Here is a 26,091-nt window from a genome sequence, read left to right on the forward strand (position 1 = left end):
CCCTCCCTGTCATAACTCCCTCCATGCCATAACTCCCTCCATGTCATAACTCCCTCCATGCCATAACTCCCTCCGTGTCATAACTCCCTCCATGCCATAACTCCCTCCGTGTCATAACTCCCTCCATGTCATAACTCCCTCCATGCCATAACTCCCTCCGTGTCATAACTCCCTCCTTCATAACTCCCTCCATGCCATAACTCCCTCCATGTCATAACTCCCTCCGTCATAACTCCCTCCATGTCATAACTCCCTCCATGCCATAACTCCCTCCATGTCATAACTCCCTCCATGCCATAACTCCCTCCGTGTCATAACTCCCTCCATGTCATAACTCCCTCCATGCCATAACTCCCTCCGTGTCATAACTCCCTCCATGCTATAACTCCCTCCGTGTCATAACTCCCTCCATGCCATAACTCCCTCCGTGTCATAACTCCCTTCGTGTTATAACTCCCTCCATGTCATAACTCCCTCCGTCATAACTCCCTCCATGCCATAACTCCCTCCATGCCATAAATCCCTCCGTCATAACTCCCTCTGTGTCATATCTCCCTCCGTGTCATAACTCCCTCCGTGTCATAACTCCCTCCGTGTCATAACTCCCTCCATGTTATAACTCCCTCCGTGTTTTAAATCCCTCCGTGTTATAACTCCCTCCGTGTCATAACTCCCTCCGTGTCATAACTCCCTCCGTGTCATAACTCCCTCCGTGTTTTAAATCCCTCCGTGTTATAACTCCCTCCGTGTTATAACTCCCTCCGTGTCATAACTCCCTCCCTGTCATAACTCCCTCCATGCCATAACTCCCTCCATGTCATAACTCCCTCTATGTCATAACTCCCTCCGTCATAACTCCCTCCATGTCATAACTCCCTCCATGTCATAACTCCCTCCCTGTCATAACTCCCTCCATGCCATAACTCCCTCCATGTCATAACTCCCTCCCTGTCATAACTCCCTCCATGCCATAACTCCCTCCATGCCATAACTCCCTCCGTGTCATAACTCCCTCCATGCCATAACTCCCTCCATGCCATAACTCCCTCCGTGTCATAACTCCCTCCATGTCATAACTCCCTCCCTGTCATAACTCCCTCCATGCCATAACTCCCTCCATGCCATAACTCCCTCCATGCCATAACTCCCTCCATGTCATAACTCCCTCCGTCATAACTCCCTCTGTGTCATAACTCCCTCCATGCCATAACTCCCTCCGTGTCATAACTCCCTCCGTGTTATAACTCCCTCCATGTCATAACTCCCTCCGTCATAACTCCCTCCATGCCATAACTCCCTCCATGCCATAAATCCCTCCGTCATAACTCCCTCTGTGTCATATCTCCCTCCGTGTCATAACTCCCTCCGTGTCATAACTCCCTCCGTGTCATAACTCCCTCCATGCCATAACTCCCTCCATGTCATAACTCCCTCCATGCCATAACTCCCTCCATGTCATAACTCCCTCCGTGTTATAAATCCCTCCATGTCATAACTCCCTCCGTGTTATAACTCCCTCCGTGTCATAACTCCCTCCCTGTCATAACTCCCTCCATGTCATAACTCCCTCCGTGTCATAACTCCCTCCCTCATAACTCCCTCAGTGTCATAACTCCCTCCATGTCATAACTCCCTCCGTCATAACTCCCTCCGTGTCATAACTCCCTCCGTCATAACTCCCTCCGTGTCATAACTCCCTCCGTGTCATAACTCTCTCCATGTCATAACTCCCTCCGTCATAACTCCCTCCGTGTCATAACTCCCTCCCTGTTATAACTCCCTCCGTCATAACTCCCTCCGTCATAACTCCCTCCGTGTCATAACTCCCTCCATGTCATAACTCCCTCCATGTCATAACTCCCTCCGTCATAACTCCCTCCGTGTCATAACTCCCTCCATGCCATAACTCCCTCCGTGTCATAACTCCCTCCGTCATAACTCCCTCCGTGTCATAACTCAATCCGCCATAACTCCCTCCCTGTCATAACTCCCTCCATGTCATAACTCCCTCCGTGTCATAACTTCCTCCCTCATAACTCCCTCAGTGTCATAACTCCCTCCATGTCATAACTCCCTCCGTCATAACTCCCTCCGTGTCATAACTTCCTCCGTCATAACTCCCTCCGTGTCATAACTCCCTCCATGTCATAACTCCCTCCGTCATAACTCCCTCCATGTCATAACTCCCTCCATGCCATAACTCCCTCCATGCCATAACTCCCTCCATGTCATAACTCCCTCCGTGTCATAACTCCCTCCATGTCATAACTCCCTCCGTCATAACTCCCTCTACGTCATAACTCCCTCTATGTCATAACTCCCTCTATGTCATAACTCCCTCCGTCATAACTCCCTCCATGTCATAACTCCCTCCATGTCATAACTCCCTCCCTGTCATAACTCCCTCCATGCCATAACTCCCTCCATGTCATAACTCCCTCCCTGTCATAACTCCCTCCATGCCATAACTCCCTCCATGCCATAACTCCCTCCGTGTCATAACTCCCTCCATGCCATAACTCCCTCCATGTCATAACTCCCTCCGTCATAACTCCCTCCCTGTCATAACTCCCTCCGTGTCATAACTCCCTCCCTGTCATAACTCCCTCCGTGTCATAACTCAATCCGCCATAACTCCCTCCATGTCATAACTCCCTCCATGCCATAACTCCCTCCATGTCATAACTCCCTCCGTCATAACTCCCTCCGTGTCATAACTCCCTCCATGCCATAACTCCCTCCGTGTCATAACTCCCTCCGTGTTATAACTCCCTCCATGTCATAACTCCCTCCGTCATAACTCCCTCCATGCCATAACTCCCTCCATGCCATAAATCCCTCCGTCATAACTCCCTCTGTGTCATATCTCCCTCCGTGTCATAACTCCCTCCGTGTCATAACTCCCTCCGTGTCATAACTCCCTCCATGCCATAACTCCCTCCATGTCATAACTCCCTCCATGCCATAACTCCCTCCATGTCATAACTCCCTCCGTGTTATAACTCCCTCCATGTCATAACTCCCTCCGTGTTATAACTCCCTCCCTGTCATAACTCCCTCCATGTCATAACTCCCTCCGTGTCATAACTCCCTCCCTCATAACTCCCTCAGTGTCATAACTCCCTCCATGTCATAACTCCCTCCGTCATATCTCCCTCCGTGTCATAACTCCCTCCGTCATAACTCCCTCCGTGTCATAACTCCCTCCGTGTCATAACTCCCTCCATGTCATAACTCCCTCCGTCATAACTCCCTCCGTGTCATAACTCCCTCCGTGTCATAACTCCCTCCCTGTCATAACTCCCTCCGTCATAACTCCCTCCGTCATAACTCCCTCCGTGTCATAACTCCCTCCATGTCATAACTCCCTCCATGTCATAACTCCCTCCGTCATAACTCCCTCCGTGTCATAACTCAATCCGCCATAACTCCCTCCCTGTCATAACTCCCTCCATGCCATAACTCCCTCCATGTCATAAATCCCTCCGTGTCATAACTCTCTCCGTCATAACTCCCTCCGTGTCATAACTCCCTCCATGTCATAACTCCCTCCGTCATAACTCCCTCCGTGTCATAACTCCCTCCATGCCATAACTCCCTCCGTGTCATAACTCCCTCCCTGTCATAACTCCCTCCGTGTCATAACTCCCTCCGCCATAACTCCCTCCCTGTCATAACTCCCTCCATGCCATAACTCCCTCCATGTCATAACTCCCTCCGTGTCATAACTCCCTCCGTCATAACTCCCTCCGTGTCATAACTCCCTCCATGCCATAACTCCCTCCCTGTCATAACTCCCTCCATGCCATAACTCCCTCCATGTCATAACTCCCTCCATGCCATAACTCCCTCCGTGTCATAACTCCCTCCATGCCATAACTCCCTCCGTGTCATAACTCCCTCCATGTCATAACTCCCTCCATGCCATAACTCCCTCCGTGTCATAACTCCCTCCTTCATAACTCCCTCCATGCCATAACTCCCTCCATGTCATAACTCCCTCCGTCATAACTCCCTCCATGTCATAACTCCCTCCATGCCATAACTCCCTCCATGTCATAACTCCCTCCATGCCATAACTCCCTCCGTGTCATAACTCCCTCCATGTCATAACTCCCTCCATGCCATAACTCCCTCCGTGTCATAACTCCCTCCATGCTATAACTCCCTCCGTGTCATAACTCCCTCCATGCCATAACTCCCTCCGTGTCATAACTCCCTTCGTGTTATAACTCCCTCCATGTCATAACTCCCTCCGTCATAACTCCCTCCATGCCATAACTCCCTCCATGCCATAAATCCCTCCGTCATAACTCCCTCTGTGTCATATCTCCCTCCGTGTCATAACTCCCTCCGTGTCATAACTCCCTCCGTGTCATAACTCCCTCCATGTTATAACTCCCTCCGTGTTTTAAATCCCTCCGTGTTATAACTCCCTCCGTGTCATAACTCCCTCCGTGTCATAACTCCCTCCGTGTCATAACTCCCTCCGTGTTTTAAATACCTCCGTGTTATAACTCCCTCCGTGTTATAACTCCCTCCGTGTCATAACTCCCTCCCTGTCATAACTCCCTCCATGCCATAACTCCCTCCATGTCATAACTCCCTCTATGTCATAACTCCCTCCGTCATAACTCCCTCCATGTCATAACTCCCTCCATGTCATAACTCCCTCCCTGTCATAACTCCCTCCATGCCATAACTCCCTCCATGTCATAACTCCCTCCCTGTCATAACTCCCTCCATGCCATAACTCCCTCCATGCCATAACTCCCTCCGTGTCATAACTCCCTCCATGCCATAACTCCCTCCATGTCATAACTCCCTCCGTCATAACTCCCTCCCTGTCATAACTCCCTCCGTGTCATAACTCAATCCGCCATAACTCCCTCCGTCATAACTCCCTCCATGTCATAACTCCCTCCATGTCATAACTCCCTCCCTGTCATAACTCCCTCCATGCCATAACTCCCTCCATGTCATAACTCCCTCCCTGTCATAACTCCCTCCATGCCATAACTCCCTCCATGCCATAACTCCCTCCGTGTCATAACTCCCTCCCTGTCATAACTCCCTCCGTGTCATAACTCCCTCCGCCATAACTCCCTCCCTGTCATAACTCCCTCCATGCCATAACTCCCTCCATGTCATAACTCCCTCCGTGTCATAACTCCCTCCGTCATAACTCCCTCCGTGTCATAACTCCCTCCATGCCATAACTCCCTCCCTGTCATAACTCCCTCCATGCCATAACTCCCTCCATGTCATAACTCCCTCCATGCCATAACTCCCTCCGTGTCATAACTCCCTCCATGCCATAACTCCCTCCGTGTCATAACTCCCTCCATGTCATAACTCCCTCCATGCCATAACTCCCTCCGTGTCATAACTCCCTCCTTCATAACTCCCTCCATGCCATAACTCCCTCCATGTCATAACTCCCTCCGTCATAACTCCCTCCATGTCATAACTCCCTCCATGCCATAACTCCCTCCATGTCATAACTCCCTCCATGCCATAACTCCCTCCGTGTCATAACTCCCTCCATGTCATAACTCCCTCCATGCCATAACTCCCTCCATGCCATAACTCCCTCCGTGTCATAACTCCCTCCATGCCATAACTCCCTCCATGTCATAACTCCCTCCGTCATAACTCCCTCCCTGTCATAACTCCCTCCGTGTCATAACTCAATCCGCCATAACTCCCTCCGTCATAACTCCCTCCATGTCATAACTCCCTCCATGTCATAACTCCCTCCCTGTCATAACTCCCTCCATGCCATAACTCCCTCCATGTCATAACTCCCTCCCTGTCATAACTCCCTCCATGCCATAACTCCCTCCATGCCATAACTCCCTCCGTGTCATAACTCCCTCCCTGTCATAACTCCCTCCGTGTCATAACTCCCTCCGCCATAACTCCCTCCCTGTCATAACTCCCTCCATGCCATAACTCCCTCCATGTCATAACTCCCTCCGTGTCATAACTCCCTCCGTCATAACTCCCTCCGTGTCATAACTCCCTCCATGCCATAACTCCCTCCCTGTCATAACTCCCTCCATGCCATAACTCCCTCCATGTCATAACTCCCTCCATGCCATAACTCCCTCCGTGTCATAACTCCCTCCATGCCATAACTCCCTCCGTGTCATAACTCCCTCCATGTCATAACTCCCTCCATGCCATAACTCCCTCCGTGTCATAACTCCCTCCTTCATAACTCCCTCCGTGTTATAACTCCCTCCGTGTCATAACTCCCTCCCTGTCATAACTCCCTCCATGTCATAACTCCCTCCGTGTCATAACTCCCTCCCTCATAACTCCCTCAGTGTCATAACTCCCTCCATGTCATAACTCCCTCCGTCATAACTCCCTCCGTGTCATAACTCCCTCCGTCATAACTCCCTCCGTGTCATAACTCCCTCCGTGTCATAACTCTCTCCATGTCATAACTCCCTCCGTCATAACTCCCTCCGTGTCATAACTCCCTCCCTGTTATAACTCCCTCCGTCATAACTCCCTCCGTCATAACTCCCTCCGTGTCATAACTCCCTCCATGTCATAACTCCCTCCATGTCATAACTCCCTCCGTCATAACTCCCTCCGTGTCATAACTCCCTCCATGCCATAACTCCCTCCGTGTCATAACTCCCTCCGTCATAACTCCCTCCGTGTCATAACTCAATCCGCCATAACTCCCTCCCTGTCATAACTCCCTCCATGCCATAACTCCCTCCATGTCATAAATCCCTCCGTGTCATAACCCTCTCCGTCATAACTCCCTCCGTGTCATAACTCCCTCCATGTCATAACTCCCTCCATGTCATAACTCCCTCCGTCATAACTCCCTCCGTGTCATAACTCCCTCCATGCCATAACTCCCTCCGTGTCATAACTCCCTCCCTGTCATAACTCCCTCCGTGTCATAACTCCCTCCGCCATAACTCCCTCCATGTCATAACTCCCTCCATGCCATAACTCCCTCCGTGTCATAACTCCCTCCTTCATAACTCCCTCCATGCCATAACTCCCTCCATGTCATAACTCCCTCCGTCATAACTCCCTCCATGTCATAACTCCCTCCATGCCATAACTCCCTCCATGTCATAACTCCCTCCATGCCATAACTCCCTCCGTGTCATAACTCCCTCCATGCTATAACTCCCTCCGTGTCATAACTCCCTCCATGCCATAACTCCCTCCGTGTCATAACTCCCTCCGTGTTATAACTCCCTCCATGTCATAACTCCCTCCGTCATAACTCCCTCCATGCCATAACTCCCTCCATGCCATAAATCCCTCCGTCATAACTCCCTCTGTGTCATATCTCCCTCCGTGTCATAACTCCCTCCGTGTCATAACTCCCTCCGTGTCATAACTCCCTCCATGTTATAACTCCCTCCGTGTTTTAAATCCCTCCGTGTTATAACTCCCTCCGTGTCATAACTCCCTCCGTGTCATAACTCCCTCCGTGTCATAACTCCCTACGTGTTTTAAATCCCTCCGTGTTATAACTCCCTCCGTGTTATAACTCCCTCCGTGTTGTAACTCCCTCCGTGTTTTAAATCCCTCCGTGTTATAACTCCCTCCGTGTTATAACTTCCTCCGTGTTATAACTCCCTCCGTGTTGTAACTCCCTCCGTGTTTTAAATCCCTCCGTGTTATAACTCCCTCCGTGTTATAACTTCCTCCGTGTTATAACTCCCTCCGTGTCATAACTCCCTCCATGCCATAACTCCCTCCGTGTCATAACTCCCTCCATGTCATAACTCCCTCCATGCCATAACTCCCTCCGTGTCATAACTCCCTCCTTCATAACTCCCTCCATGCCATAACTCCCTCCATGTCATAACTCCCTCTGTCATAACTCCCTCCATGTCATAACTCCCTCCATGCCATAACTCCCTCCATGTCATAACTCCCTCCGTGTTATAACTCCCTCCATGTCATAACTTCCTCCGTTTCATAACTCCCTCCGTGTCATAACTCCCTCCATGCCATAACTCCCTCCGTGTCATAACTCCCTCCATGCCATAACTCCCTCCGTGTCATAACTCCCTCCGTGTTATAACTCCCTCCATGTCATAACTCCCTCCGTCATAATTCCCTCCATGCCATAACTCAGTCCATGCCATAAATCCCTCCGTCATAACTCCCTCTGTGTCATAACTCCCTCCATGTCATAACTCCCTCCGTGTCATAACTCCCTCCTTGTCATAACTCCCTCCATGTCATAACTCCCTCCGTGTTTTAAATCCCTCCGTGTTATAACTCCCTCCGTGTCATAACTCCCTCCGTGTCATAACTCCCTCCGTGTCATAACTCCCTCCGTGTTATAAATCCCTCCGTGTTATAACTCCCTCCGTGTTATAACTCCCTCCGTGTTGTAACTCCCTCCGTGTTGTAACTCCCTCCGTGTTTTAAATCCCTCCGTGTTATAACTCCCTCCGTGTTATAACTTCCTCCGTGTTATAACTCCCTCCGTGTTATAACTCCCTCCGTGTTTTAAATCCCTCCGTGTTATAACTCCCTCCATATTATAACTCCCCCTGGGGTTTTAAATCCCTCCGTGTTATGACTCCCTCCGTGTCATAACTCCCTTCTTGTAATAACTCCCTCCGTGTCATAACTCCCTCCGTGTTTTAAATCCCTCTGTGTTATAACTCCCTCCGTGTCATAACTCCCTCCTTGTTTTAAATCCCTCCGTGTTATAACTCCCTCCGTGTCATAACTCCCTCCGTGTTATAACTCCCTCCATGTCATAACTTCCTCCGTTTCATAACTCCCTCCGTGTCATAACTCCCTCCATGCCATAACTCCCTCCGTGTCATAACTCCCTCCATGCCATAACTCCCTCCGTGTCATAACTCCCTCCGTGTTATAACTCCCTCCATGTCATAACTCCCTCCGTCATAATTCCCTCCATGCCATAACTCCGTCCATGCCATAAATCCCTCCGTCATAACTCCCTCTGTGTCATAACTCCCTCCATGTCATAACTCCCTCCGTGTCATAACTCCCTCCTTGTCATAACTCCCTCCATGTCATAACTCCCTCCGTGTTTTAAATCCCTCCGTGTTATAACTCCCTCCGTGTCATAACTCCCTCCGTGTCATAACTCCCTCCGTGTCATAACTCCCTCCGTGTTTTAAATCCCTCCGTGTTATAACTCCCTCCGTGTTATAACTCCCTCCGTGTTGTAACTCCCTCCGTGTTTTAAATCCCTCCGTGTTATAACTCCCTCCGTGTTATAACTTCCTCCGTGTTATAACTCCCTCCGTGTTATAACTCCCTCCGTGTTTTAAATCCCTCCGTGTTATAACTCCCTCCATGTTATAACTCCCCCTGGGGTTTTAAATCCCTCCGTGTTATGACTCCCTCCGTTACATAACTCCCTTCTTGTCATAACTCCCTCCGTGTCATAACTCCCTCCGTGTTTTAAATCCCTCCGTGTTATAACTCCCTCCGTGTCATAACTCCCTCCTTGTTTTAAATCCCTCCGTGTTATAACTCCCTCCGTGTCATAACTCCCTCCGTGTCATAACTCCCTCCGTGTCATAACTCCCTCCGTGTTATAACTCCCTCCATGTCATAACTCCCTCCGTCATAACTCCCTCCGTGTTATAACTCCCTCCGTGTCATAACTCCCTCCGTCATAACTCCCTCCATACCATAACTCCCTCCATGCCATAATTCCCTCCATGTCATAACTCCCTCCATGCCATAACTCCCTCCGTGTCATAACTCCCTCCGTCATAACTCCCTCCATGTCATAACTACCTCCATGCCATAACTCCCTCCATGCCATAACTCCCTCCATGCCATAACTCCCTCCATGCCATAACTCCCTCCGTGTCATAACTCCCTCCATGCCATAACTCCCTCCGTGTCATAACTCCCTCCGTGTTTTAAATCCCTCCGTGTCATAACTCCCTCCGTGTTATAACTCCCTCCATGCCATAACTCCCTCCGTGTCATAACTCCCTCCATGCCATAAATTCCTCCATGTCATAACTCCCTCCGTGTCATAACTCCCTCCATGTCATAACTCCCTCCGTGTCATAACTCCCTCCATGTCATAACTCCCTCCGTGTCATAACTCCCTCCATGCCATAACTCCCTCCGTGTCATAACTCCCTCCATGACATAAATCCCTCCATGCCATAACTCCCTCCGTGTCATAACTCCCTCCATGCCATAACTCCCTACGTGTCATAACTCCCTCCGTGTTATAACTCCCTCCATGTCATAACTCCCTCCGTCATAACTCCCTCCATGCCATAGATCCCTCAATGCCATAAGACCCTCAGTGTCTTAACTCCCTCCATGTCATAAATCCCTCCGTCATAACTCCCTCCGTGTCATAACTCCCTCCGTGTCATAACTCCCTCCGTGTCATAACTCCCTCCGTGTTATAACTCCCTCCATGTTTTAAATCCCTCCGTGTTATAACTCCCTCCGTGTCATAACTCCCTCCGTGTCATAACTCCCTCCGTGTTATAACTCCCTCAGTGTTTTAAATCCCTCCGTGTTATAACACCCTCCGTGTTATAACTCCCTCCGTGTTATAACTCCCTTCGTGTTATAACTCCTTCCGTGTTTTAAATCCCTCCGTGTTATAACTCCCTCCGTGTCAAAACTCCCTCCGTATCATAAGTCCCTCCGTGTCATAACTCCCTCCGTGTTATAACTCCCTCCGTGTTTTAAATCCCTCCGTGTTATAACGCCCTCCGTGTCATAACTTACTCCGAGTTTTAAATCCCTCCGTGTTATAACTCCCTCCGTGTCATAACTCCCTCCGTGTCATAACTCCCTCCGTGTTATAACTCCCTCCGTGTTTTATATCCCTACGTGTTATAACTCCCTCCGTGTCATAACTCCCTCCGTGTTACAACTCCCTCCGTGTTTTAAATCCCTCCGTGTTATAATTCCCTCCGTGTCATAACTCCCTCCGTGTCATAACTCCCTCCGTGTCATAACTCCCTCCGTGTTATAACTAACTCCGTATTATAAATCCCTCCATGCAATAACTCCTCCGTGCCATAACTCCCTCCATGCCATAACTCCCTCCGTGCCATAACTCCCTCCGTGTCATAACTCCCTCAGTGTCATAACTCCCTCCGTGTCATAACACCCTCAGTGTCATAACTCCCTCCGTGCCATAACTCCTCCGTGTTATAACTCCCCCCGTGTCACAACTCCCTCCGTGTCACAACTCCCTCCGTGCCATAACTCCCTCCGTGTTTTAAATCCCTCCGTGTCATAACTCCCTCCGTGTCATAACTCCCTCTATGCCATAACTCCCTCCGTGCCATAACTCCCTCCATGTTTTAAATCCCTCCGTGTCATAACTCCCTCCATGCCATAACTCCCTCCGTGTCATAACTCCCTTCGTGTTATAACTCCCTCCATGTCATAACTGCCTCCGTCATAACTCCCTCCATGCCATAACTCCCTCCATGCCATGAATCCCTCCGTCATAACTCCCTCTGTGTCATAACTCCCTCCGTGTCATAACTCCCTCCGTGTCATAACTCCATCCGTGTTATAACTCCCTCCGTGTTTTAAATCCCTCCGTGTTATAACTCCCTCCGTGTCATAACTCCCTCCGTGTCATAACTCCCTCCGTGTCACAACTCCCTCCGTGTCATAACTCCATCCGTGTTATAATTCCCTCCGTGTTTAAAATCCATCCATGTTATAACTCCCTCCATGTTATAACTCCCTCCGTGTTTGAAATCCCTCCGTGTTATAACTCCCTCTGTGTTAAAACTCCCTCCGTGTTATAACTCCCTCCGTGTTTTAAATCCCTACGTGTTTTGAATCCCTCCGTGTTATAACTCCCTCCGTTTCATAACTTCCTCCTTGTCATAACTCCCTCCATGCCATAACTCCCTCCGTGTCATAACTCCCTTCGTGTTATAACTCCCTCCATGTCATAACTGCCTCCGTCATAACTCCCTCCATGCCATAACTCCCTCCATGCCATGAATCCCTCCGTCATAACTCCCTCTGTGTCATAACTCCCTCCGTGTCATAACTCCCTCCGTGTCATAACTCCATCCGTGTTATAACTCCCTCCGTGTTTTAAATCCCTCCGTGTTATAACTACCTCCGTGTCATAACTCCCTCCGTGTCACAACTCCCTCCGTGTCATAACTCCATCCGTGTTATAATTCCCTCCGTGTTTAAAATCCCTCCATGTTATAACTCCGTCCATGTTATAACTCCCTCCGTGTTTTAAATCCCTCCGTGTTATAACTCCCTCCTTGTTATAACTCCCTACGTGTTTTAAATCCCTCCGTGTTATAACTCCCTCCGTGTCATAACTCCCTCCGTGTCATAACTCCTTCCGTGTCATAACTCCCTCCGTGTTTTAAATCCCTCCGTGTTATAACTCCCTCCGTGTTATAACTCCCTCCGTGTCATAACTCCCTCCGTGTCATAACTCCATCCGTGTTATAACTCCCTCCGTGTTTTAAATCCCTCCGTGTTAAACTCCCTCCGTGTCATAACTCCCTCCGTGTCATAACTCCCTCCGTGTCACAACTCCCTCCGTGTCATAACTCCATCCGTGTTATAATTCCCTCCGTGTTTAAAATCCATCCATGTTATAACTCCCTCCATGTTATAACTCCCTCCGTGTTTGAAATCCCTCCGTGTTATAACTCCCTCTGTGTTAAAACTCCCTCCGTGTTATAACTCCCTCCGTTTCATAACTCCCTCCGTGTCATAACTCCCTCCGTGTCATAACTCCCTCCGTGTCATAACTACCTCCGTGTTATAACTCCCTCCGTGTTATAACTCCTTCCGTGTTTTAAATCCCTCCGTGTTATAACTCCCTCCTTGTTATAACTCCCTACGTGTTTTAAATCCCTCCGTGTTATAACTCCCTCCGTGTCATAACTCCCTCCGTGTCATAACTCCTTCCGTGTCATAACTCCCTCCGTGTTTTAAATCCCTCCGTGTTATAACTCCCTCCGTGTTATAACTCCCTCCGTGTCATAACTCCCTCCGTGTCATAACTCCCTCCATGCCATAACTCCCTCCGTGTCATAACTCCCTCCGTCATAACTCCCTCCGTCATAACTCCCTCCATGCCATAACTCCCTCCATGCCATAATTCCCTCCATGTTATAACTCCCTCCATGCCATAACTCCCTCCGTGTCATAACTCCCTCCGTCATAACTCCCTCCATGCCATAACTACCTCCATGCCATAACTCCCTCCATGCCATAACTCCCTCCATGCCATAACTCCCTCCGTGTCATAACTCCCTCCATGCCATAGCTCCCTCCGTGTCATAACTCCCTCCGTGTTTTAAATCCCTCCGTGTCATAACTCCCTCCGTGTTATAACTCCCTCCATGCCATAACTCCCTCCGTGTCATAACTCCCTCCATGCCATAAATCCCTCCATGCCATAACTCCCTCCGTGTTATAACTCCCTCCGTGTCATAACTCCCTCCGTGTTATAACTCCCTCCGTGTCATAACTCCCTCCTTGTTTTAAATCCCTCCGTGTTATAACTCCCTCCGTGTCATAACTCCCTCCGTGTCATAACTCCCTCCGTGTCATAACTCCCTCCGTGTTATAACTCCCTCCATGTCATAACTCCCTCCGTCATAACACCCTCCGTGTTATAACTCCCTCCGTGTCATAACTCCCTCCGTGTCATAACTCCCTCCATGCCATAACTCCCTCCGTGTCATAACTCCCTCCGTCATAACTCCCTCCGTCATAACTCCCTCCATGCCATAACTCCCTCCATGCCATAATTCCCTCCATGTCATAACTCCCTCCATGCCATAACTCCCTCCGTGTCATAACTCCCTCCGTCATTACTCCCTCCATGCCATAACTACCTCCATGCCATAACTCCCTCCATGCCATAAATCCCTCCATGCCATAACTCCCTCAGTGTCATAACTCCCTCCATGCCATAACTCCCTCCATGTCATAACTCCCTCCGTGTTATAACTCCCTCCGTATCATAACTCCCTCCGTCATAACTCCTTCCATGCCATAACTCCCTCCATGCCATAACATCCTCCGTGTCTTAACTACCTCCATGCCATACATCCCTCCGTCATAACTCCCTCCGTTTCATAACTCCCTCCATGTCATAACTCCCTCCGTGTCATAACTCCCTCCATGCCATAACTCCCTCCGTGTCATAACTCCCTCCATGCCATAAATCCCTCCATGCCATAACTCCCTCCGTGTCATAACTCCCTCCATGCCATAACTCCCTACGTGTCATAACTCCCTCCGTGTTATAACTCCCTCCATGTCATAACTCCCTCCGTCATAACTCCCTCCATGCCATAGATCCCTCAATGCCATAACACCCTCTGTGTCTTAACTCCCTCCATGCCATAAATCCCTCCGTCATAACTCCCTCCGTGTCATAACTCCCTCCGTGTCATAACTCCCTCCGTGTCATAACTCCCTCCGTGTCATAACTCCCTCCGTGTTATAACTCCCTCAGTGTTTTAAATCCCTCCGTGTTATAACTCCCTCCGTGTTATAACTCCCTCTGTGTTTTAAATCCCTCCATGTTATAACTCCCTCCGTGTTATAACTCCCTCCATGTTATAACTCCCTCAGTGTTTTAAATCCCTCCGTGTTATAACACCCTCCGTGTTATAACTCCCTCCGTGTTATAACTCCCTTCGTGTTATAACTCCCTCCGTGTTTTAAATCCCTCCGTGTTATAACTCCCTCCGTGTCAAAACTCCCTCCGTATCATAAGTCCCTCCGTGTCATAACTCCCTCCGTGTTATAACTCCCTCCGTGTGTTAAATCCCTCCGTGTTATAACTCCCTCCGTGTCAAAACTTCCTCCGTGTCATAACTCCCTCCGTGTTATAACTCCCTCCGTGTTTTAAATCCCTACGTGTTATAACTCCCTCCGTGTCATAACTCACTCCGTGTTACAACTCCCTCCGTGTTTTAAATCCCTCCGTGTTATAACTCCCTCCGTGTCATAACTCCCTCCGTGTCATAACTCCTTCCGTGTCATAATTCCCTCCGTGTTATAACTAACTCTGTGTTATAAATCCCTACATGCAATAACTCCTCCGTGCCATAACTCCCTCCATGCCATAACTCCCTCCGTGCCATAACTCCCTCCGTGTCAAAACTCCCTCAGTGTCATAACTCCCTCCTTGTCATAACTCCCTCAGTGTCATAACTCCCTCCGTGCCATAACTCCTCCGTGTTATAACTCCCTCCGTGTCACAACTCCCTCCGTGTCACAACTCCCTCCGTGCCATAACTCCCTCCGTGTCAAAACTTCCTCCGTGTCATAACTCCCTCCGTGTCATAACTCTGTCCGTGTCATAACTCCCTCCGTGTCATAACTCCCTCCGTGTTATAACTTCTTCCCTGTCATAACGCCCTCTGTGTCATAACTCTCTCCCTATCATAACTCCCTCCGTGTTATAACTCCTTCCCTGTCATAACTCCCTCCGTGTCATAACTCCCTCCGTGTTATAACTCCCTCCGTGTTATAACTCCCTCCCTGTCATAACTCCCTCCGTGTTATAACTCCCTCCCTGTCATAAATCCCTCCGTGTTATAACTCCCTCCCTGTCATAACTCCCTCCGTGTATTAAATCCCTCCGTGTTATAACTCCCTCCGTGTCAAAACTCCCTCCGTATCATAAGTCCCTCCGTGTCATAACTCCCTCCGTGTTATAACTCCCTCCGTGTGTTAAATCCCTCCGTGTTATAACTCCCTCCGTGTCAAAACTTCCTCCGTGTCATAACTCCCTCCGTGTTATAACTCCCTCCGTGTTTTAAATCCCTACGTGTTATAACTCCCTCCAGGTCATAACTCCCTCCGTGTTACAACTCCCTCCGTGTTTTAAATCCCTCCGTGTTATAACTCCCTCCGTGTCATAACTCCCTCCGTGTCATAACTCCTTCCGTGTCATAATTCCCTCCGTGTTATAACTAACTCTGTGTTATAAATCCCTACATGCAATAACTCCTCCGTGCCATAACTCCCTCCATGCCATAACTCCCTCCGTGCCATAACTCCCTCCGTGTCAAAACTCCCTCAGTGTCATAACTCCCTCCTTGTCATAACTCCCTCAGTGTCATAACTCCCTCCGTGACATAACTCCTCCGTGTTATAACTCCCTCCGTGTCACAACTCCCTCCGTGTCACAACTCCCTCCGTGCCATAACTCCCTCCGTGTCAAAACTTCCTCCGTGTCATAACTCCCTCCGTGTCATAACTCTGTCCGTGTCATAACTCCCTCCGTGTCATAACTCCCTCCGTGTTATAACTCCTTCCCTGTCATAACGCCCTCTGTGTCATAACTCCTCCCTGTCATAACTCCCTCCGTGTTATAACTCCCTCCCTTTCATAACTCCCTCCGTGTCATAACTTCCTCTGTGTTATAACTCCCTCTGTGTTTTAAATCCCTCCGTGTCATAACTCCCTCCGTGTTATAACTCTCTCCCTATCATAACTCCCTCCGTGTTATAACTCCTTCCCTGTCATAACTCCCTCCGTGTCATAACTCCCTCTGTGTTATAACTCCCTCCGTGTTATAACTCCCTCCCTGTCATAACTCCCTCCGTGTTATAACTCCCTCCCTGTCATAAATCCCTCCGTGTTATAACTCCCTCCCTGTCATAACTCCCTCCGTGTTATAACTCCCTCCCTGTCATAACTCCCTCCGTGTTATAACTCCCTCCCTTTCATAACTCCCTCCGTGTCATAACTCCCTCTGTGTTATAACTCCCTCTGTGTTTCAAATCCCTCCGTGTCATAACTCCCTCCGTGTTATAACTCTCTCCCTATCATAACTCCCTCCGTGTTATAACTCCTTCCCTGTCATAACTCCCTCCGTGTCATAACTCCCTCCGTGTTATAACTCCCTCCGTGTTATAACTCCCTCCCTGTCATAACTCCCTCCGTGTTATAACTCCCTCCCTGTCATAAATCCCTCCGTGTTATAACTCCCTCCCTGTCATAACTCCCTCCGTGTTATAACTCCCTCCCTGTCATAACTCCCTCCGTGTTATAACTCCCTCCCTGTCATAACTCCCTCCGTGTTATAACTCCCTCCCTGTCATAACTCCCTCCGTGTCATAACTGCCTCCCTGTTATAACTCCTCCCTGTCATCACTCCCCCCCATTCAACCCAAAAAATCCCAAATCCGAGGCGTCTCATTCCGTGCCGCTCTCTCATTTCCATGAACGAATTGAAAATCACAGCCATATGGAAACATAGGGAGGGAGAACATATTTGGATGGGTAAGTAATAGAACCTCATCAAAAAGAGAGATGGGTAAAAAGAGAGATGCAATGCAGTGCAGGCTCACAGTTTAACTTATTCAGCTCTATTTCTGGTACAAGGCCATTTTAAAAAGGGTAAATGAGATTGTCAACAGAGCTGGTCTGAGTGGAATAGTAATTCTAGAACTTGAGCTCCAGTCTCATAACTGAAGAGGGGGACTGGTGGCTAATACACAAGGGAACACAACAAAACAGTATACTATACACACCTCACTGTCCAACCAAGGTGAAAAGAGTATATATGAAATTGGTTGGTGGTTTGAGCCCTGAATGCTGATTGGCTGAAAGCTGTGGTATAGCAGAACGTGTAGCACAGGTATGACAAAATATTACTTTCAACTCTTCCAATTTCATTGGTAACCAGTTTATAATAAAGCAATAAGGCCCAAAGGTTGTGGTACATGGCTAATAAACAGTTGAAGTCAGAAGTTTACATACACTTAGGTTGGAGTCATTAAAACTTGTTTTTCAACCACTCCACTAATTTCTTGTTAACAAACTATAGTTTTGTCAATTCGGTTAGGACATCTACTTTGTGCATGACACAAGTAATTTTTCCAACAATTGTTTACAGACAGATTATTTCACTTATAATTCACTGTATCACAATTCCAGTGGGTCAGAAGTTTACATACACTAAGTTGACTGTCCCTTTTAACAGCTTGGAAAATTCCAGAAAAGTATGTAATGGCTTTAGAAGCTTCTGATAGGCTAATTGACATCATTTGAGTCAATTAGAGGTAAACCTGTGGATGTATTTCGAGGCCTAACTTCAAATCAAACAAATCAGCCAAGACCTCAGAAAAACAATTGTAGACCTCCACAAGTCTGGTTCATCCATGGGAGCAATTTACAAATGCCTGAAGGTACCACGTTCATCTGTACAAACAATAGTATAAACACCATGGGACCATGCAGCCGTCATACCACTTAGGAAGGAGACACGTTCTGCCTCCTAGAGATAAACGTACTTTGGTGCAAAAAGTGCAAATCAATACCGGAACAACAGCAAAGGACCTTGTGAAGATGCTGGAGGAAACAGGCACAAAAGTATCTATATCCGCAGTAAAACGCGTCCTACATTGACATAATCTGAAAGGCCGATCAGCAAGGAAGAAGCCACTGCTCCAAAACCGCCATAAAAAGCCAGACTACGGTTTGCAACTGCAATTCGAGATAAATATCATACTTTTTGGAGAAATGTCCTCTGGTCTGATGAAACAAAAATAGAACTGTTTGGCCATAATGGCCAACGTTATGTTTGGAGGAAAAAGGGGGAGGCTTGCAAGCCAAAGAACACCATCCCAACTGTGAAGCACGGGGGTGGCAGCATCATGTTGTGGGGGTGCTTTGCTGCAGGAGGGACTGGTGCACTTCACAAAATAAATCATCATGAGGCAGGATAATGATGTGGTTATATTGAAGCAACATCTCAAGACATCAGTCAGGAAGTTAAAGCTTGGTCGCAAATGGGTCTTCCAAATGGACAATGACCAAAGTTGTGGCAAAATGGCTTAAGGACAACAAAGTCAAGGTATTGGAGTGGCCATCACAAAGCCCTGACCTCAATCCTAAAGAAAATGTGTGGGCAGAACTGAAAAATCATGTGCGAGCAAGTAGGCCTTCAACCCTGACTCAGTTACACCAGCTCTGTTAGGAGGAGTGGGCCAAAATTCACCCAACTTATTGTGGGAAGCTTGTGGAAGGCTGCCCGAAACGTTTGACCCAAGTTAAACAATTTAAAAGGCAATGCTACCAAATATGAATTGAGTGTGTGTAAACCTCTGACCCACTGGGAATGTGATGAAAGAAATAAAAGCTGAAATAAGTCATTCTCTCTACTATTATTCTGACATGGTGTTCTTTGGCTTGCAAGCCTCCCCCTTTTTCCTCCAAACATAACGATGGTCATTATGGCCAAACAGTTTCATCAGACCAGAGGACATTTCTCCAAAAAGTATGATCTTTTCTCAATGTGCAGTTCACATTCTTAAAATAAAGTGGTGATCCTTAACTGGATTAAGACATTTTTACCCATCTGTGCCAGCTACCCGTACCCACCCTGAAGAGCCAGAGACCGTCAGGGAGGCAATGGAGAATTTGGGAGAGAGAGAGATGAGAGAAATGTTATGTAGGTGTGTTCTACACGGCATCCGACCTGAGGAGCCTGTCAACAGTTTGGTCCTGTGCCAGCTCTCCGCACAATTCCTGAAGTGCGTGTCACCAGTCCAGTGCAACCTGTGCCGGCTCCCCAGTCCGGTACGTCCTGTGCCAGCTCCCCGCACTAGCCCTGAAGTGCGTGTCACCAGTCCGGTGCCACCTGTGCCGGCTCCATGCACCAGGCCTCCAGTGCGCCTTTCACCGTAATAAAGATGTGGAACTTCAATCACGCTGCGCCTTGGTCCGCTCATTACGATGATCGTAACAGTATCTAAGGAGTAAATCGAAACTTATTTTGACTTGTTGAAACAAAGTTTAGGGGTAGATTTTCGGATTCCTTTCTCTGCATGTTGAACGAGTGGATTACTCAAATCGATGGCGCCAACTAAACTGACTTTTTGGGATATAAATAAGGATTTTATCTAACACATCGACACTACATGTTATAGCTGGGACCCTTTGGATGACAAATCAGAGGAAGATTTTCAAAAAGTAAGTGAATATTTAATCGCTATTTGTGAATTTATGAAACCTGTGCCGGTGGAAAAATATTTTGATGTGGTGTGCCGTCCTCAAACAATCGCATGGCATGCTTTCACTGTAAAAGCTACTGTAAATTGAACAATGCTGTTAAATCAACAAGAATTTAATATTTTGACCAATATAAGACACTTGTATGTACCCAGCGGGACGCCAAGCCCTAAAAAGTTCATACTTCATACTCACAGTATACACTAAAACATTAGGAACACCTTCCTAATACTGAGTTGCACCCCATTTTGCCCTCAGAACGGCCTCAATACGTCAGGGCATGGACTCTACAAGGTGTCGAAAGCTTTCCACAGGGATGCTGGCCCATGTTGACTCCAATGCTTCCCACAGTTGTGTCAAGTTGGCTGGATGTCTTTCATGTGGTGGACCATTCTGAAAAACCCAGCAGCGTTGAGGTTTTTGACACACTCAAATCAGTGCGCCTGGCACCTACTACCATACCCCGTTCAAAGGCACTTAAATATTTTGTCTTGCTCATTCACCCTCTGAATGGCACACATACACAATCCATGTCTCATTTGTCTCAAGACTTACACATCCTGTTTAACCTGTCTCCTCCACTTCATCTACACTGATTTAAGTGGATGAAACAAGTGACATCAATAAGGGATTGGATTCACCTGGTCAGTCTATGTCATGGAAAGAGCAGAGCATCTTTAAACATTGACATTGTTGTTTCATTGTGTTTCCTCCAGATATTGACTTTGCAACCCGTAAGATCGCCACCCACCTGACCCAGACCAAGGTGATCATCCAGAACGGAGACAAGTTTGAGACCAAGACCTTGAGCACCTTCAGGAACTACGAGGTCAACTTCACCGTCGGGGAGGAGTTTGAGGAGGTCACTAAGGGACTGGACAACAGGACGATCCAGGTAGGACCACAACCAATATGACCACGTCAGAGTGTCACTGCACTTTGTCCTAACTGGTTCCAACCCCTAACCTTTACCCTCTCCATGCTCTCTCCTTTTATTCTATTCCACCATTTTTATTTACATTTCTTATAGGTTTTCATCTCCTACTTTCCCTTGACTCTCAGTTTGTTAATGCATACTGTATGGTCACATAGCCCTCACACACATAGCCCACAATCCAAGCATCTTAAAAGGTTTGGCCCAGTCTCTCTCAGATTAGAATTCAAGAGACAGCCATAAGCACTGCTGTGGGTTGTTGACCCTGGCTTTATGGAAACATACACACATCTTCAGCCTGTACTCAGGGTTAGACGTAACATAGTAAATGAAAATACGGGACACCCAAATTAGTCTGATATTTTACATTTGGTATGGTATGTTTTAATTTGTGGATATACATCATCCACTTTGTATGATATGTTCTGAATTAAAATGTGTATGATATGTTACCAATTACAACTTTGGGGTTGCTAGACGCTCACGTCATCCACCCCGACCAACGTTTTTGCCTTAAGTAACCTTCTGTCTTATGCAACCATACCAAATGTAACATATACTAATTTGAGTTTCACGTATTATCTTTTACTATGTTACGTCTATGATACCAGCCTGATATCTTAGCTGTGGGACATTTGGGTAAATGCTTGTCTACGGTAAGCTAACTGTGTGTGTTCTTCAGACACTGGTTACCTGGAATGGAGATACGTTGGTGGCTGTGCAGAAGGGAGAGAAGGCCAATCGTGGCTGGAAGCAATGGATAGAAGGAGACCTGCTACACCTGGTGAGAGCAAGACAGATGGGGGGAGGGGTTTAGAGACAGAAAAGAGAGAGAAATGTCCTAGACTTCAAGTTGAACATACAGAACGTTACATATTCTTCATATCTAAGACAACAGAAGCTCTATACATTTAGTACATTTCTGAGGAGAGAGATAAAGAGGCAGACAGCTATCAATCCTTCAGCTTTTATACATATCCTCATTCAGACTTACACTCTGGCCTTTTTCATGATAATAAAGTGAGAAGTTGCATGTATGTATGTCAATCAGTACAGTGTAAGTTGTAAAGTCAATCTTGTTTTCGAGCTCTGAGAAAGAGAAGTGGTACTATAATCCCTATAGGGCTTCATGCCAAATGGCACCCTATTCCCTTTATAGTGCACTACTTTTTACCAGAAGTGCACTATATAGGGCACATATGTCAAACCCATTTTATTGAGGGACAAGTGTCTGTGGGTTTTTGCTCCACCCTTGTAATGATGAATTAAGGGTACTAATTAGTAAGGAACTCCCCTCACCTGGTTATCTAGGTCTTAATAGAAAGGAAAAAACTGAAACCCGCAGACAATCGGCCCTCCATGGAATGAGTTTACACCCCTGATATAGGGAATAGGGTGCCGGTTCAGATGCAGACTACATGTTATATGATTGTCTAATTGTCTTTCTGTCCGTCTCTTTTTTTTTCAGGACATCTATGTTGAAGACAAAGTCTGCAAACAAGTATTCAAGAAGAAACCCTAAAACAGTCTTTGTTGTAATGTTTAAAAAATGATTTCACCTTTGTTTAACCAGGTAGGCCAGTTGAGATCAAGTTCTCATTTACAACTGCAACCTGGCCAAGATAAAGCAAAGCAGTGCGACTAAAACAACACAGAGTTACACATAAACAAACATATAGTCAATAACACAATAGAAAAATATATGTACAGTGTGTGCAAATGTAGAAGAGTAGGGAGGTTTAGGGAGGTAATAAATAGGCCTTGGAGGGGAAAAAAATGACAATTTAGCATTAACACTGAAGTGATAGATGTGCAGATGATGATGTGCAGGTAGAGATACTGGGGTGCAAAAGATAAAAGAAGAACATTACATACATGTGTTTCTGCCTGCATAATTATGTTATGTATTTATGATGTGATTACATTTAATAAATACTTAATTCAACCCAAGCAGATGGGATGCATTGACTTTAAGTTAAATTCATATTTATATGGGTGTATATTGACCAGAGTTGACAGTACTTGCAAATAAAAACAAACAGTATGACCTTTTAAAAACATAACATTTCTTCTCAAATTAGCACGTCATTGTGAGAGAACGGAATTGTGTAAATTGGCAAATCAATCGAGTACACTGTACAGTAGATGACCAGAAGAAGGCATATATGAATAGCGTACAGTATATGATGTTCAGTTGGGTTGTGAAGGCCTGCAACCTTATCTACTACTTCACAGGGACAGATCTAAGTGATTATCAATGACATGACAGAAGGTCTACGGAACCTTTCAACATGCAACAGTGAGGAGGTTTGGACTTTGAATACAAGATTGGGAGAGTATTCCTCACACCATCCAGGCTTTCTTATCAAGACCTGACGGATATGAAACCCTCAACAGGAGCAGTTAAATGATTTAAAGTAGAACACTACGACCATAAAGCATAGGCATAGAGCTGGGAGCGTATAACATTCTAATTGTTATGACACAAGTATGTGATTGCTTAGTTGGTTGGAACGTGCTTCTTGCAACACCAACATGGTCTGAACTTTAGTCTGAACCAACTATACTGGATGACTGTGTGATAATGCTCTCGGTAGCCGATGTGAACAAAACATTTAAACAGGTCAACATTCACAAAGCCACTGGGCCAGACGGATTACCAGGACGTGTACTCAAAGCATGCATGGATAAACTGTCAAGTGTCTTCACTGACATTTTCAACCTCTCCCTGACCGAGTCTGTAATACCAACATGTTTCAAGCAGACCATCATAGTCCCTGTGCCCGAGGAAGTGAAGGTAACCTGCCTAAATGATTACCGCACCGTGGCACTCATGTCGGTAGCCATGAAGTGCTTTGAAAGGCTGGTCATGGCTCACATCAACTGCATCCTCCCGAACACCCTAGACCCACTCCAATTCACATACCACCCCAACAGATCCACAGATGAAGCAATCTCATCGCACTCCACACTGCCCTTTCTCACCTGGAAAAAGGAACACATATGTGAAAATGCTTTTAATTGAATACAGCTCAGCGTTCAACACCATAGTGCCCACAAAGCTCATCACTAAGCTAAGGACCCTGGGACTAAACACCTCCCTCTGCAACTGGATCCTGGACATTCTGACGGGCCGCCCCCAGGTGGGAAGAGTAGGCAACAACACGTCTACCACGCTGATACTTAACCCTCAGGGGTGTGTACTTTGTCTCCTCCTGTATTCCCTGCTCACCTACAACTGCGTGGCCAAACCCGACTCCAACACCATCATTAAATATGCTGAAGACACAACAGTGGTAGACCTGATCACCGACAACGATGAGACAGTCTATAGGGAGGAGGTCAGAGAACTGTCAATGTGATGCCAGGACAACAACCTCTCCCTCAATGTGAGCAAGACAAATGAGCTGATTGTGGACTACAGGAAAAGGCGGGCCAAACAGGCCCCCATTAACATTGACGGGGCTGTAGTGGAGCGGGTCGAGAGTTTCAAGATCCTTGGTGTCCACATCACCAACGAACTATCATGGTCCAAAACATACCAAGACAGTCGTGAAGAGGGCACGACAAAACCTTTTCCCCCTCGGGAGACTGAAAAGATTTGGCATGGGTCCCCAGATCCTAAAAATGCTCTACAGCTGCACCATTGAGAGCATCCTGACCGGTTGCATCACCACCTGGTATGGCAACTGCTCGGCATCTGACCGTAAGGCGCTACAGAGGGTAGTGCAAACATCACTGGGGCCAAACTTCCTGCCATTCAGGACCTACAGTTGAAGTTTACATATACCTTAGTCAAATACATTTAAACTCAGTTTTTCACAATTCCTGACATTTAATCAGAGTAAGCATTCCCTGTCTTAGGTCAGTTAGGATAACCACTTTATTTTAAGAATGTGAAATGTCAGAATAATAGTAAAGAGAATAATTTTTTCCAGCTTTTATTTCTTTCGTCACATTCCCAATGGGTCAGAAGTTTACATACACTCTATTTAAATGTTGGCCCATTGCTCCTGACAGAGCTGGTGTAACTGAGTCAGGTTTGTAGGCTTCCTTGCTCGCACATGCCTTTTCAGTTCTGCCCACACATTTTCTATAGGATTTAGGTCAGGGCTTTGAGATGGCAACTCCAATACCTTGACTTTGTTGTCCTTAAGCTATTTAAGCCAGTATGCTTCCAATTGGAAAACCCATTTGTGACCAAGCTTTAACTTCCTGACTGATGTCTTGAGATGTTGCTTCAATATATCCACGTAATTTTCCTGCCTCATGAGGCCATCTATTTTGTGAAGTGCACCAGTCCCTCCTGCAGCAAAGCACCCCCACAACATGATGCTGCCACCCCCGTGCTTCACGGTTGGGATGGTGTTCTTCAGCTTGCAAGCCTCCCCCTTTTTCCTCCAAACATAACAATGGTCATTATGGCCAAACAGTTCTATTTTTGTTTCATCAGACCAGAGGACATTTCTCCAAAAAGTACGATCTTTGTCCCCATGTGCAGTTGCAAACCGTAGTGTTTTTTTTAATGGCGGTTTTGGCTCAGTGGCTTCTTCCTTGCTGAGCGGCCTTTCGGGTTATGTCGATATAGGACTCATTTTACTGTGGATATAGATACTTTTGTACCTGTTTCCTCCAGCCTCTTCACAAGGTCCTTTGCTGTTGTTCTGGGATTGATTTGCACTTTTCGCACCAAAGCACTTTCATCTCTAGGAGACAGAATGCGTTTCCTTCCTGAGCGGTATGACGGCTGCGTGGTCCCATGGTGTTTATACTTGCATACTATTGTTTGTACAGATGAACGTGGTACCTTCAGGCGTTTGGAAATTGCTCCCAAGAATGAACCAGACTTGTGGAGGTCTACAATTTTATTTCTGAGGCCTTGGCTGATTTCTTTAGATTTTCCCATGATGTCAAGCAAAGAGGCACTGCGTTTGAAGGTAGGCCTTGAAATACATCCACAGGTACACCTCCAATTGACTCAAATGATGTCAATTAGCCCATCAGAAGCTTCTAAAGCCATGACATCATTTTCTGGAATTTTCCAAGCTGTTTAAAGGCACAGTCAACTTAGTGTATGTAAACTTCTGACCCACTGGAATTGTGATATAGTGAATTATAAGTCAAACAATCTGTCTGTAAACAATTGT

General features: G+C 47.0%; 1 protein-coding gene across 1 annotated transcript in view; it reads left to right on the forward strand.

Annotated features, from left to right (window-relative positions):
- LOC110507963 (retinol-binding protein 2) overlaps positions 1 to 22,894 on the forward strand; it is a 34,781-nt gene extending 11,887 nt beyond the window's left edge. The window contains exons 2-4 of the mRNA XM_021588390.3: positions 20,727 to 20,905; positions 21,627 to 21,728; positions 22,413 to 22,894. Coding sequence (XP_021444065.1) covers positions 20,727 to 20,905; positions 21,627 to 21,728; positions 22,413 to 22,466 — 335 coding nt within the window. The 3' untranslated portion in view covers positions 22,467 to 22,894. The remainder of the gene's footprint in view (positions 1 to 20,726; positions 20,906 to 21,626; positions 21,729 to 22,412) is intronic.
- Positions 22,895 to 26,091: the final 3,197 nt, after the last annotated feature.

The sequence above is a fragment of the Oncorhynchus mykiss genome, chromosome 27 (genome assembly GCF_057628025.1).
Source record: "Oncorhynchus mykiss isolate SJ-2025 chromosome 27, ASM5762802v1, whole genome shotgun sequence".
NCBI lineage: Eukaryota > Metazoa > Chordata > Actinopteri > Salmoniformes > Salmonidae > Oncorhynchus > Oncorhynchus mykiss.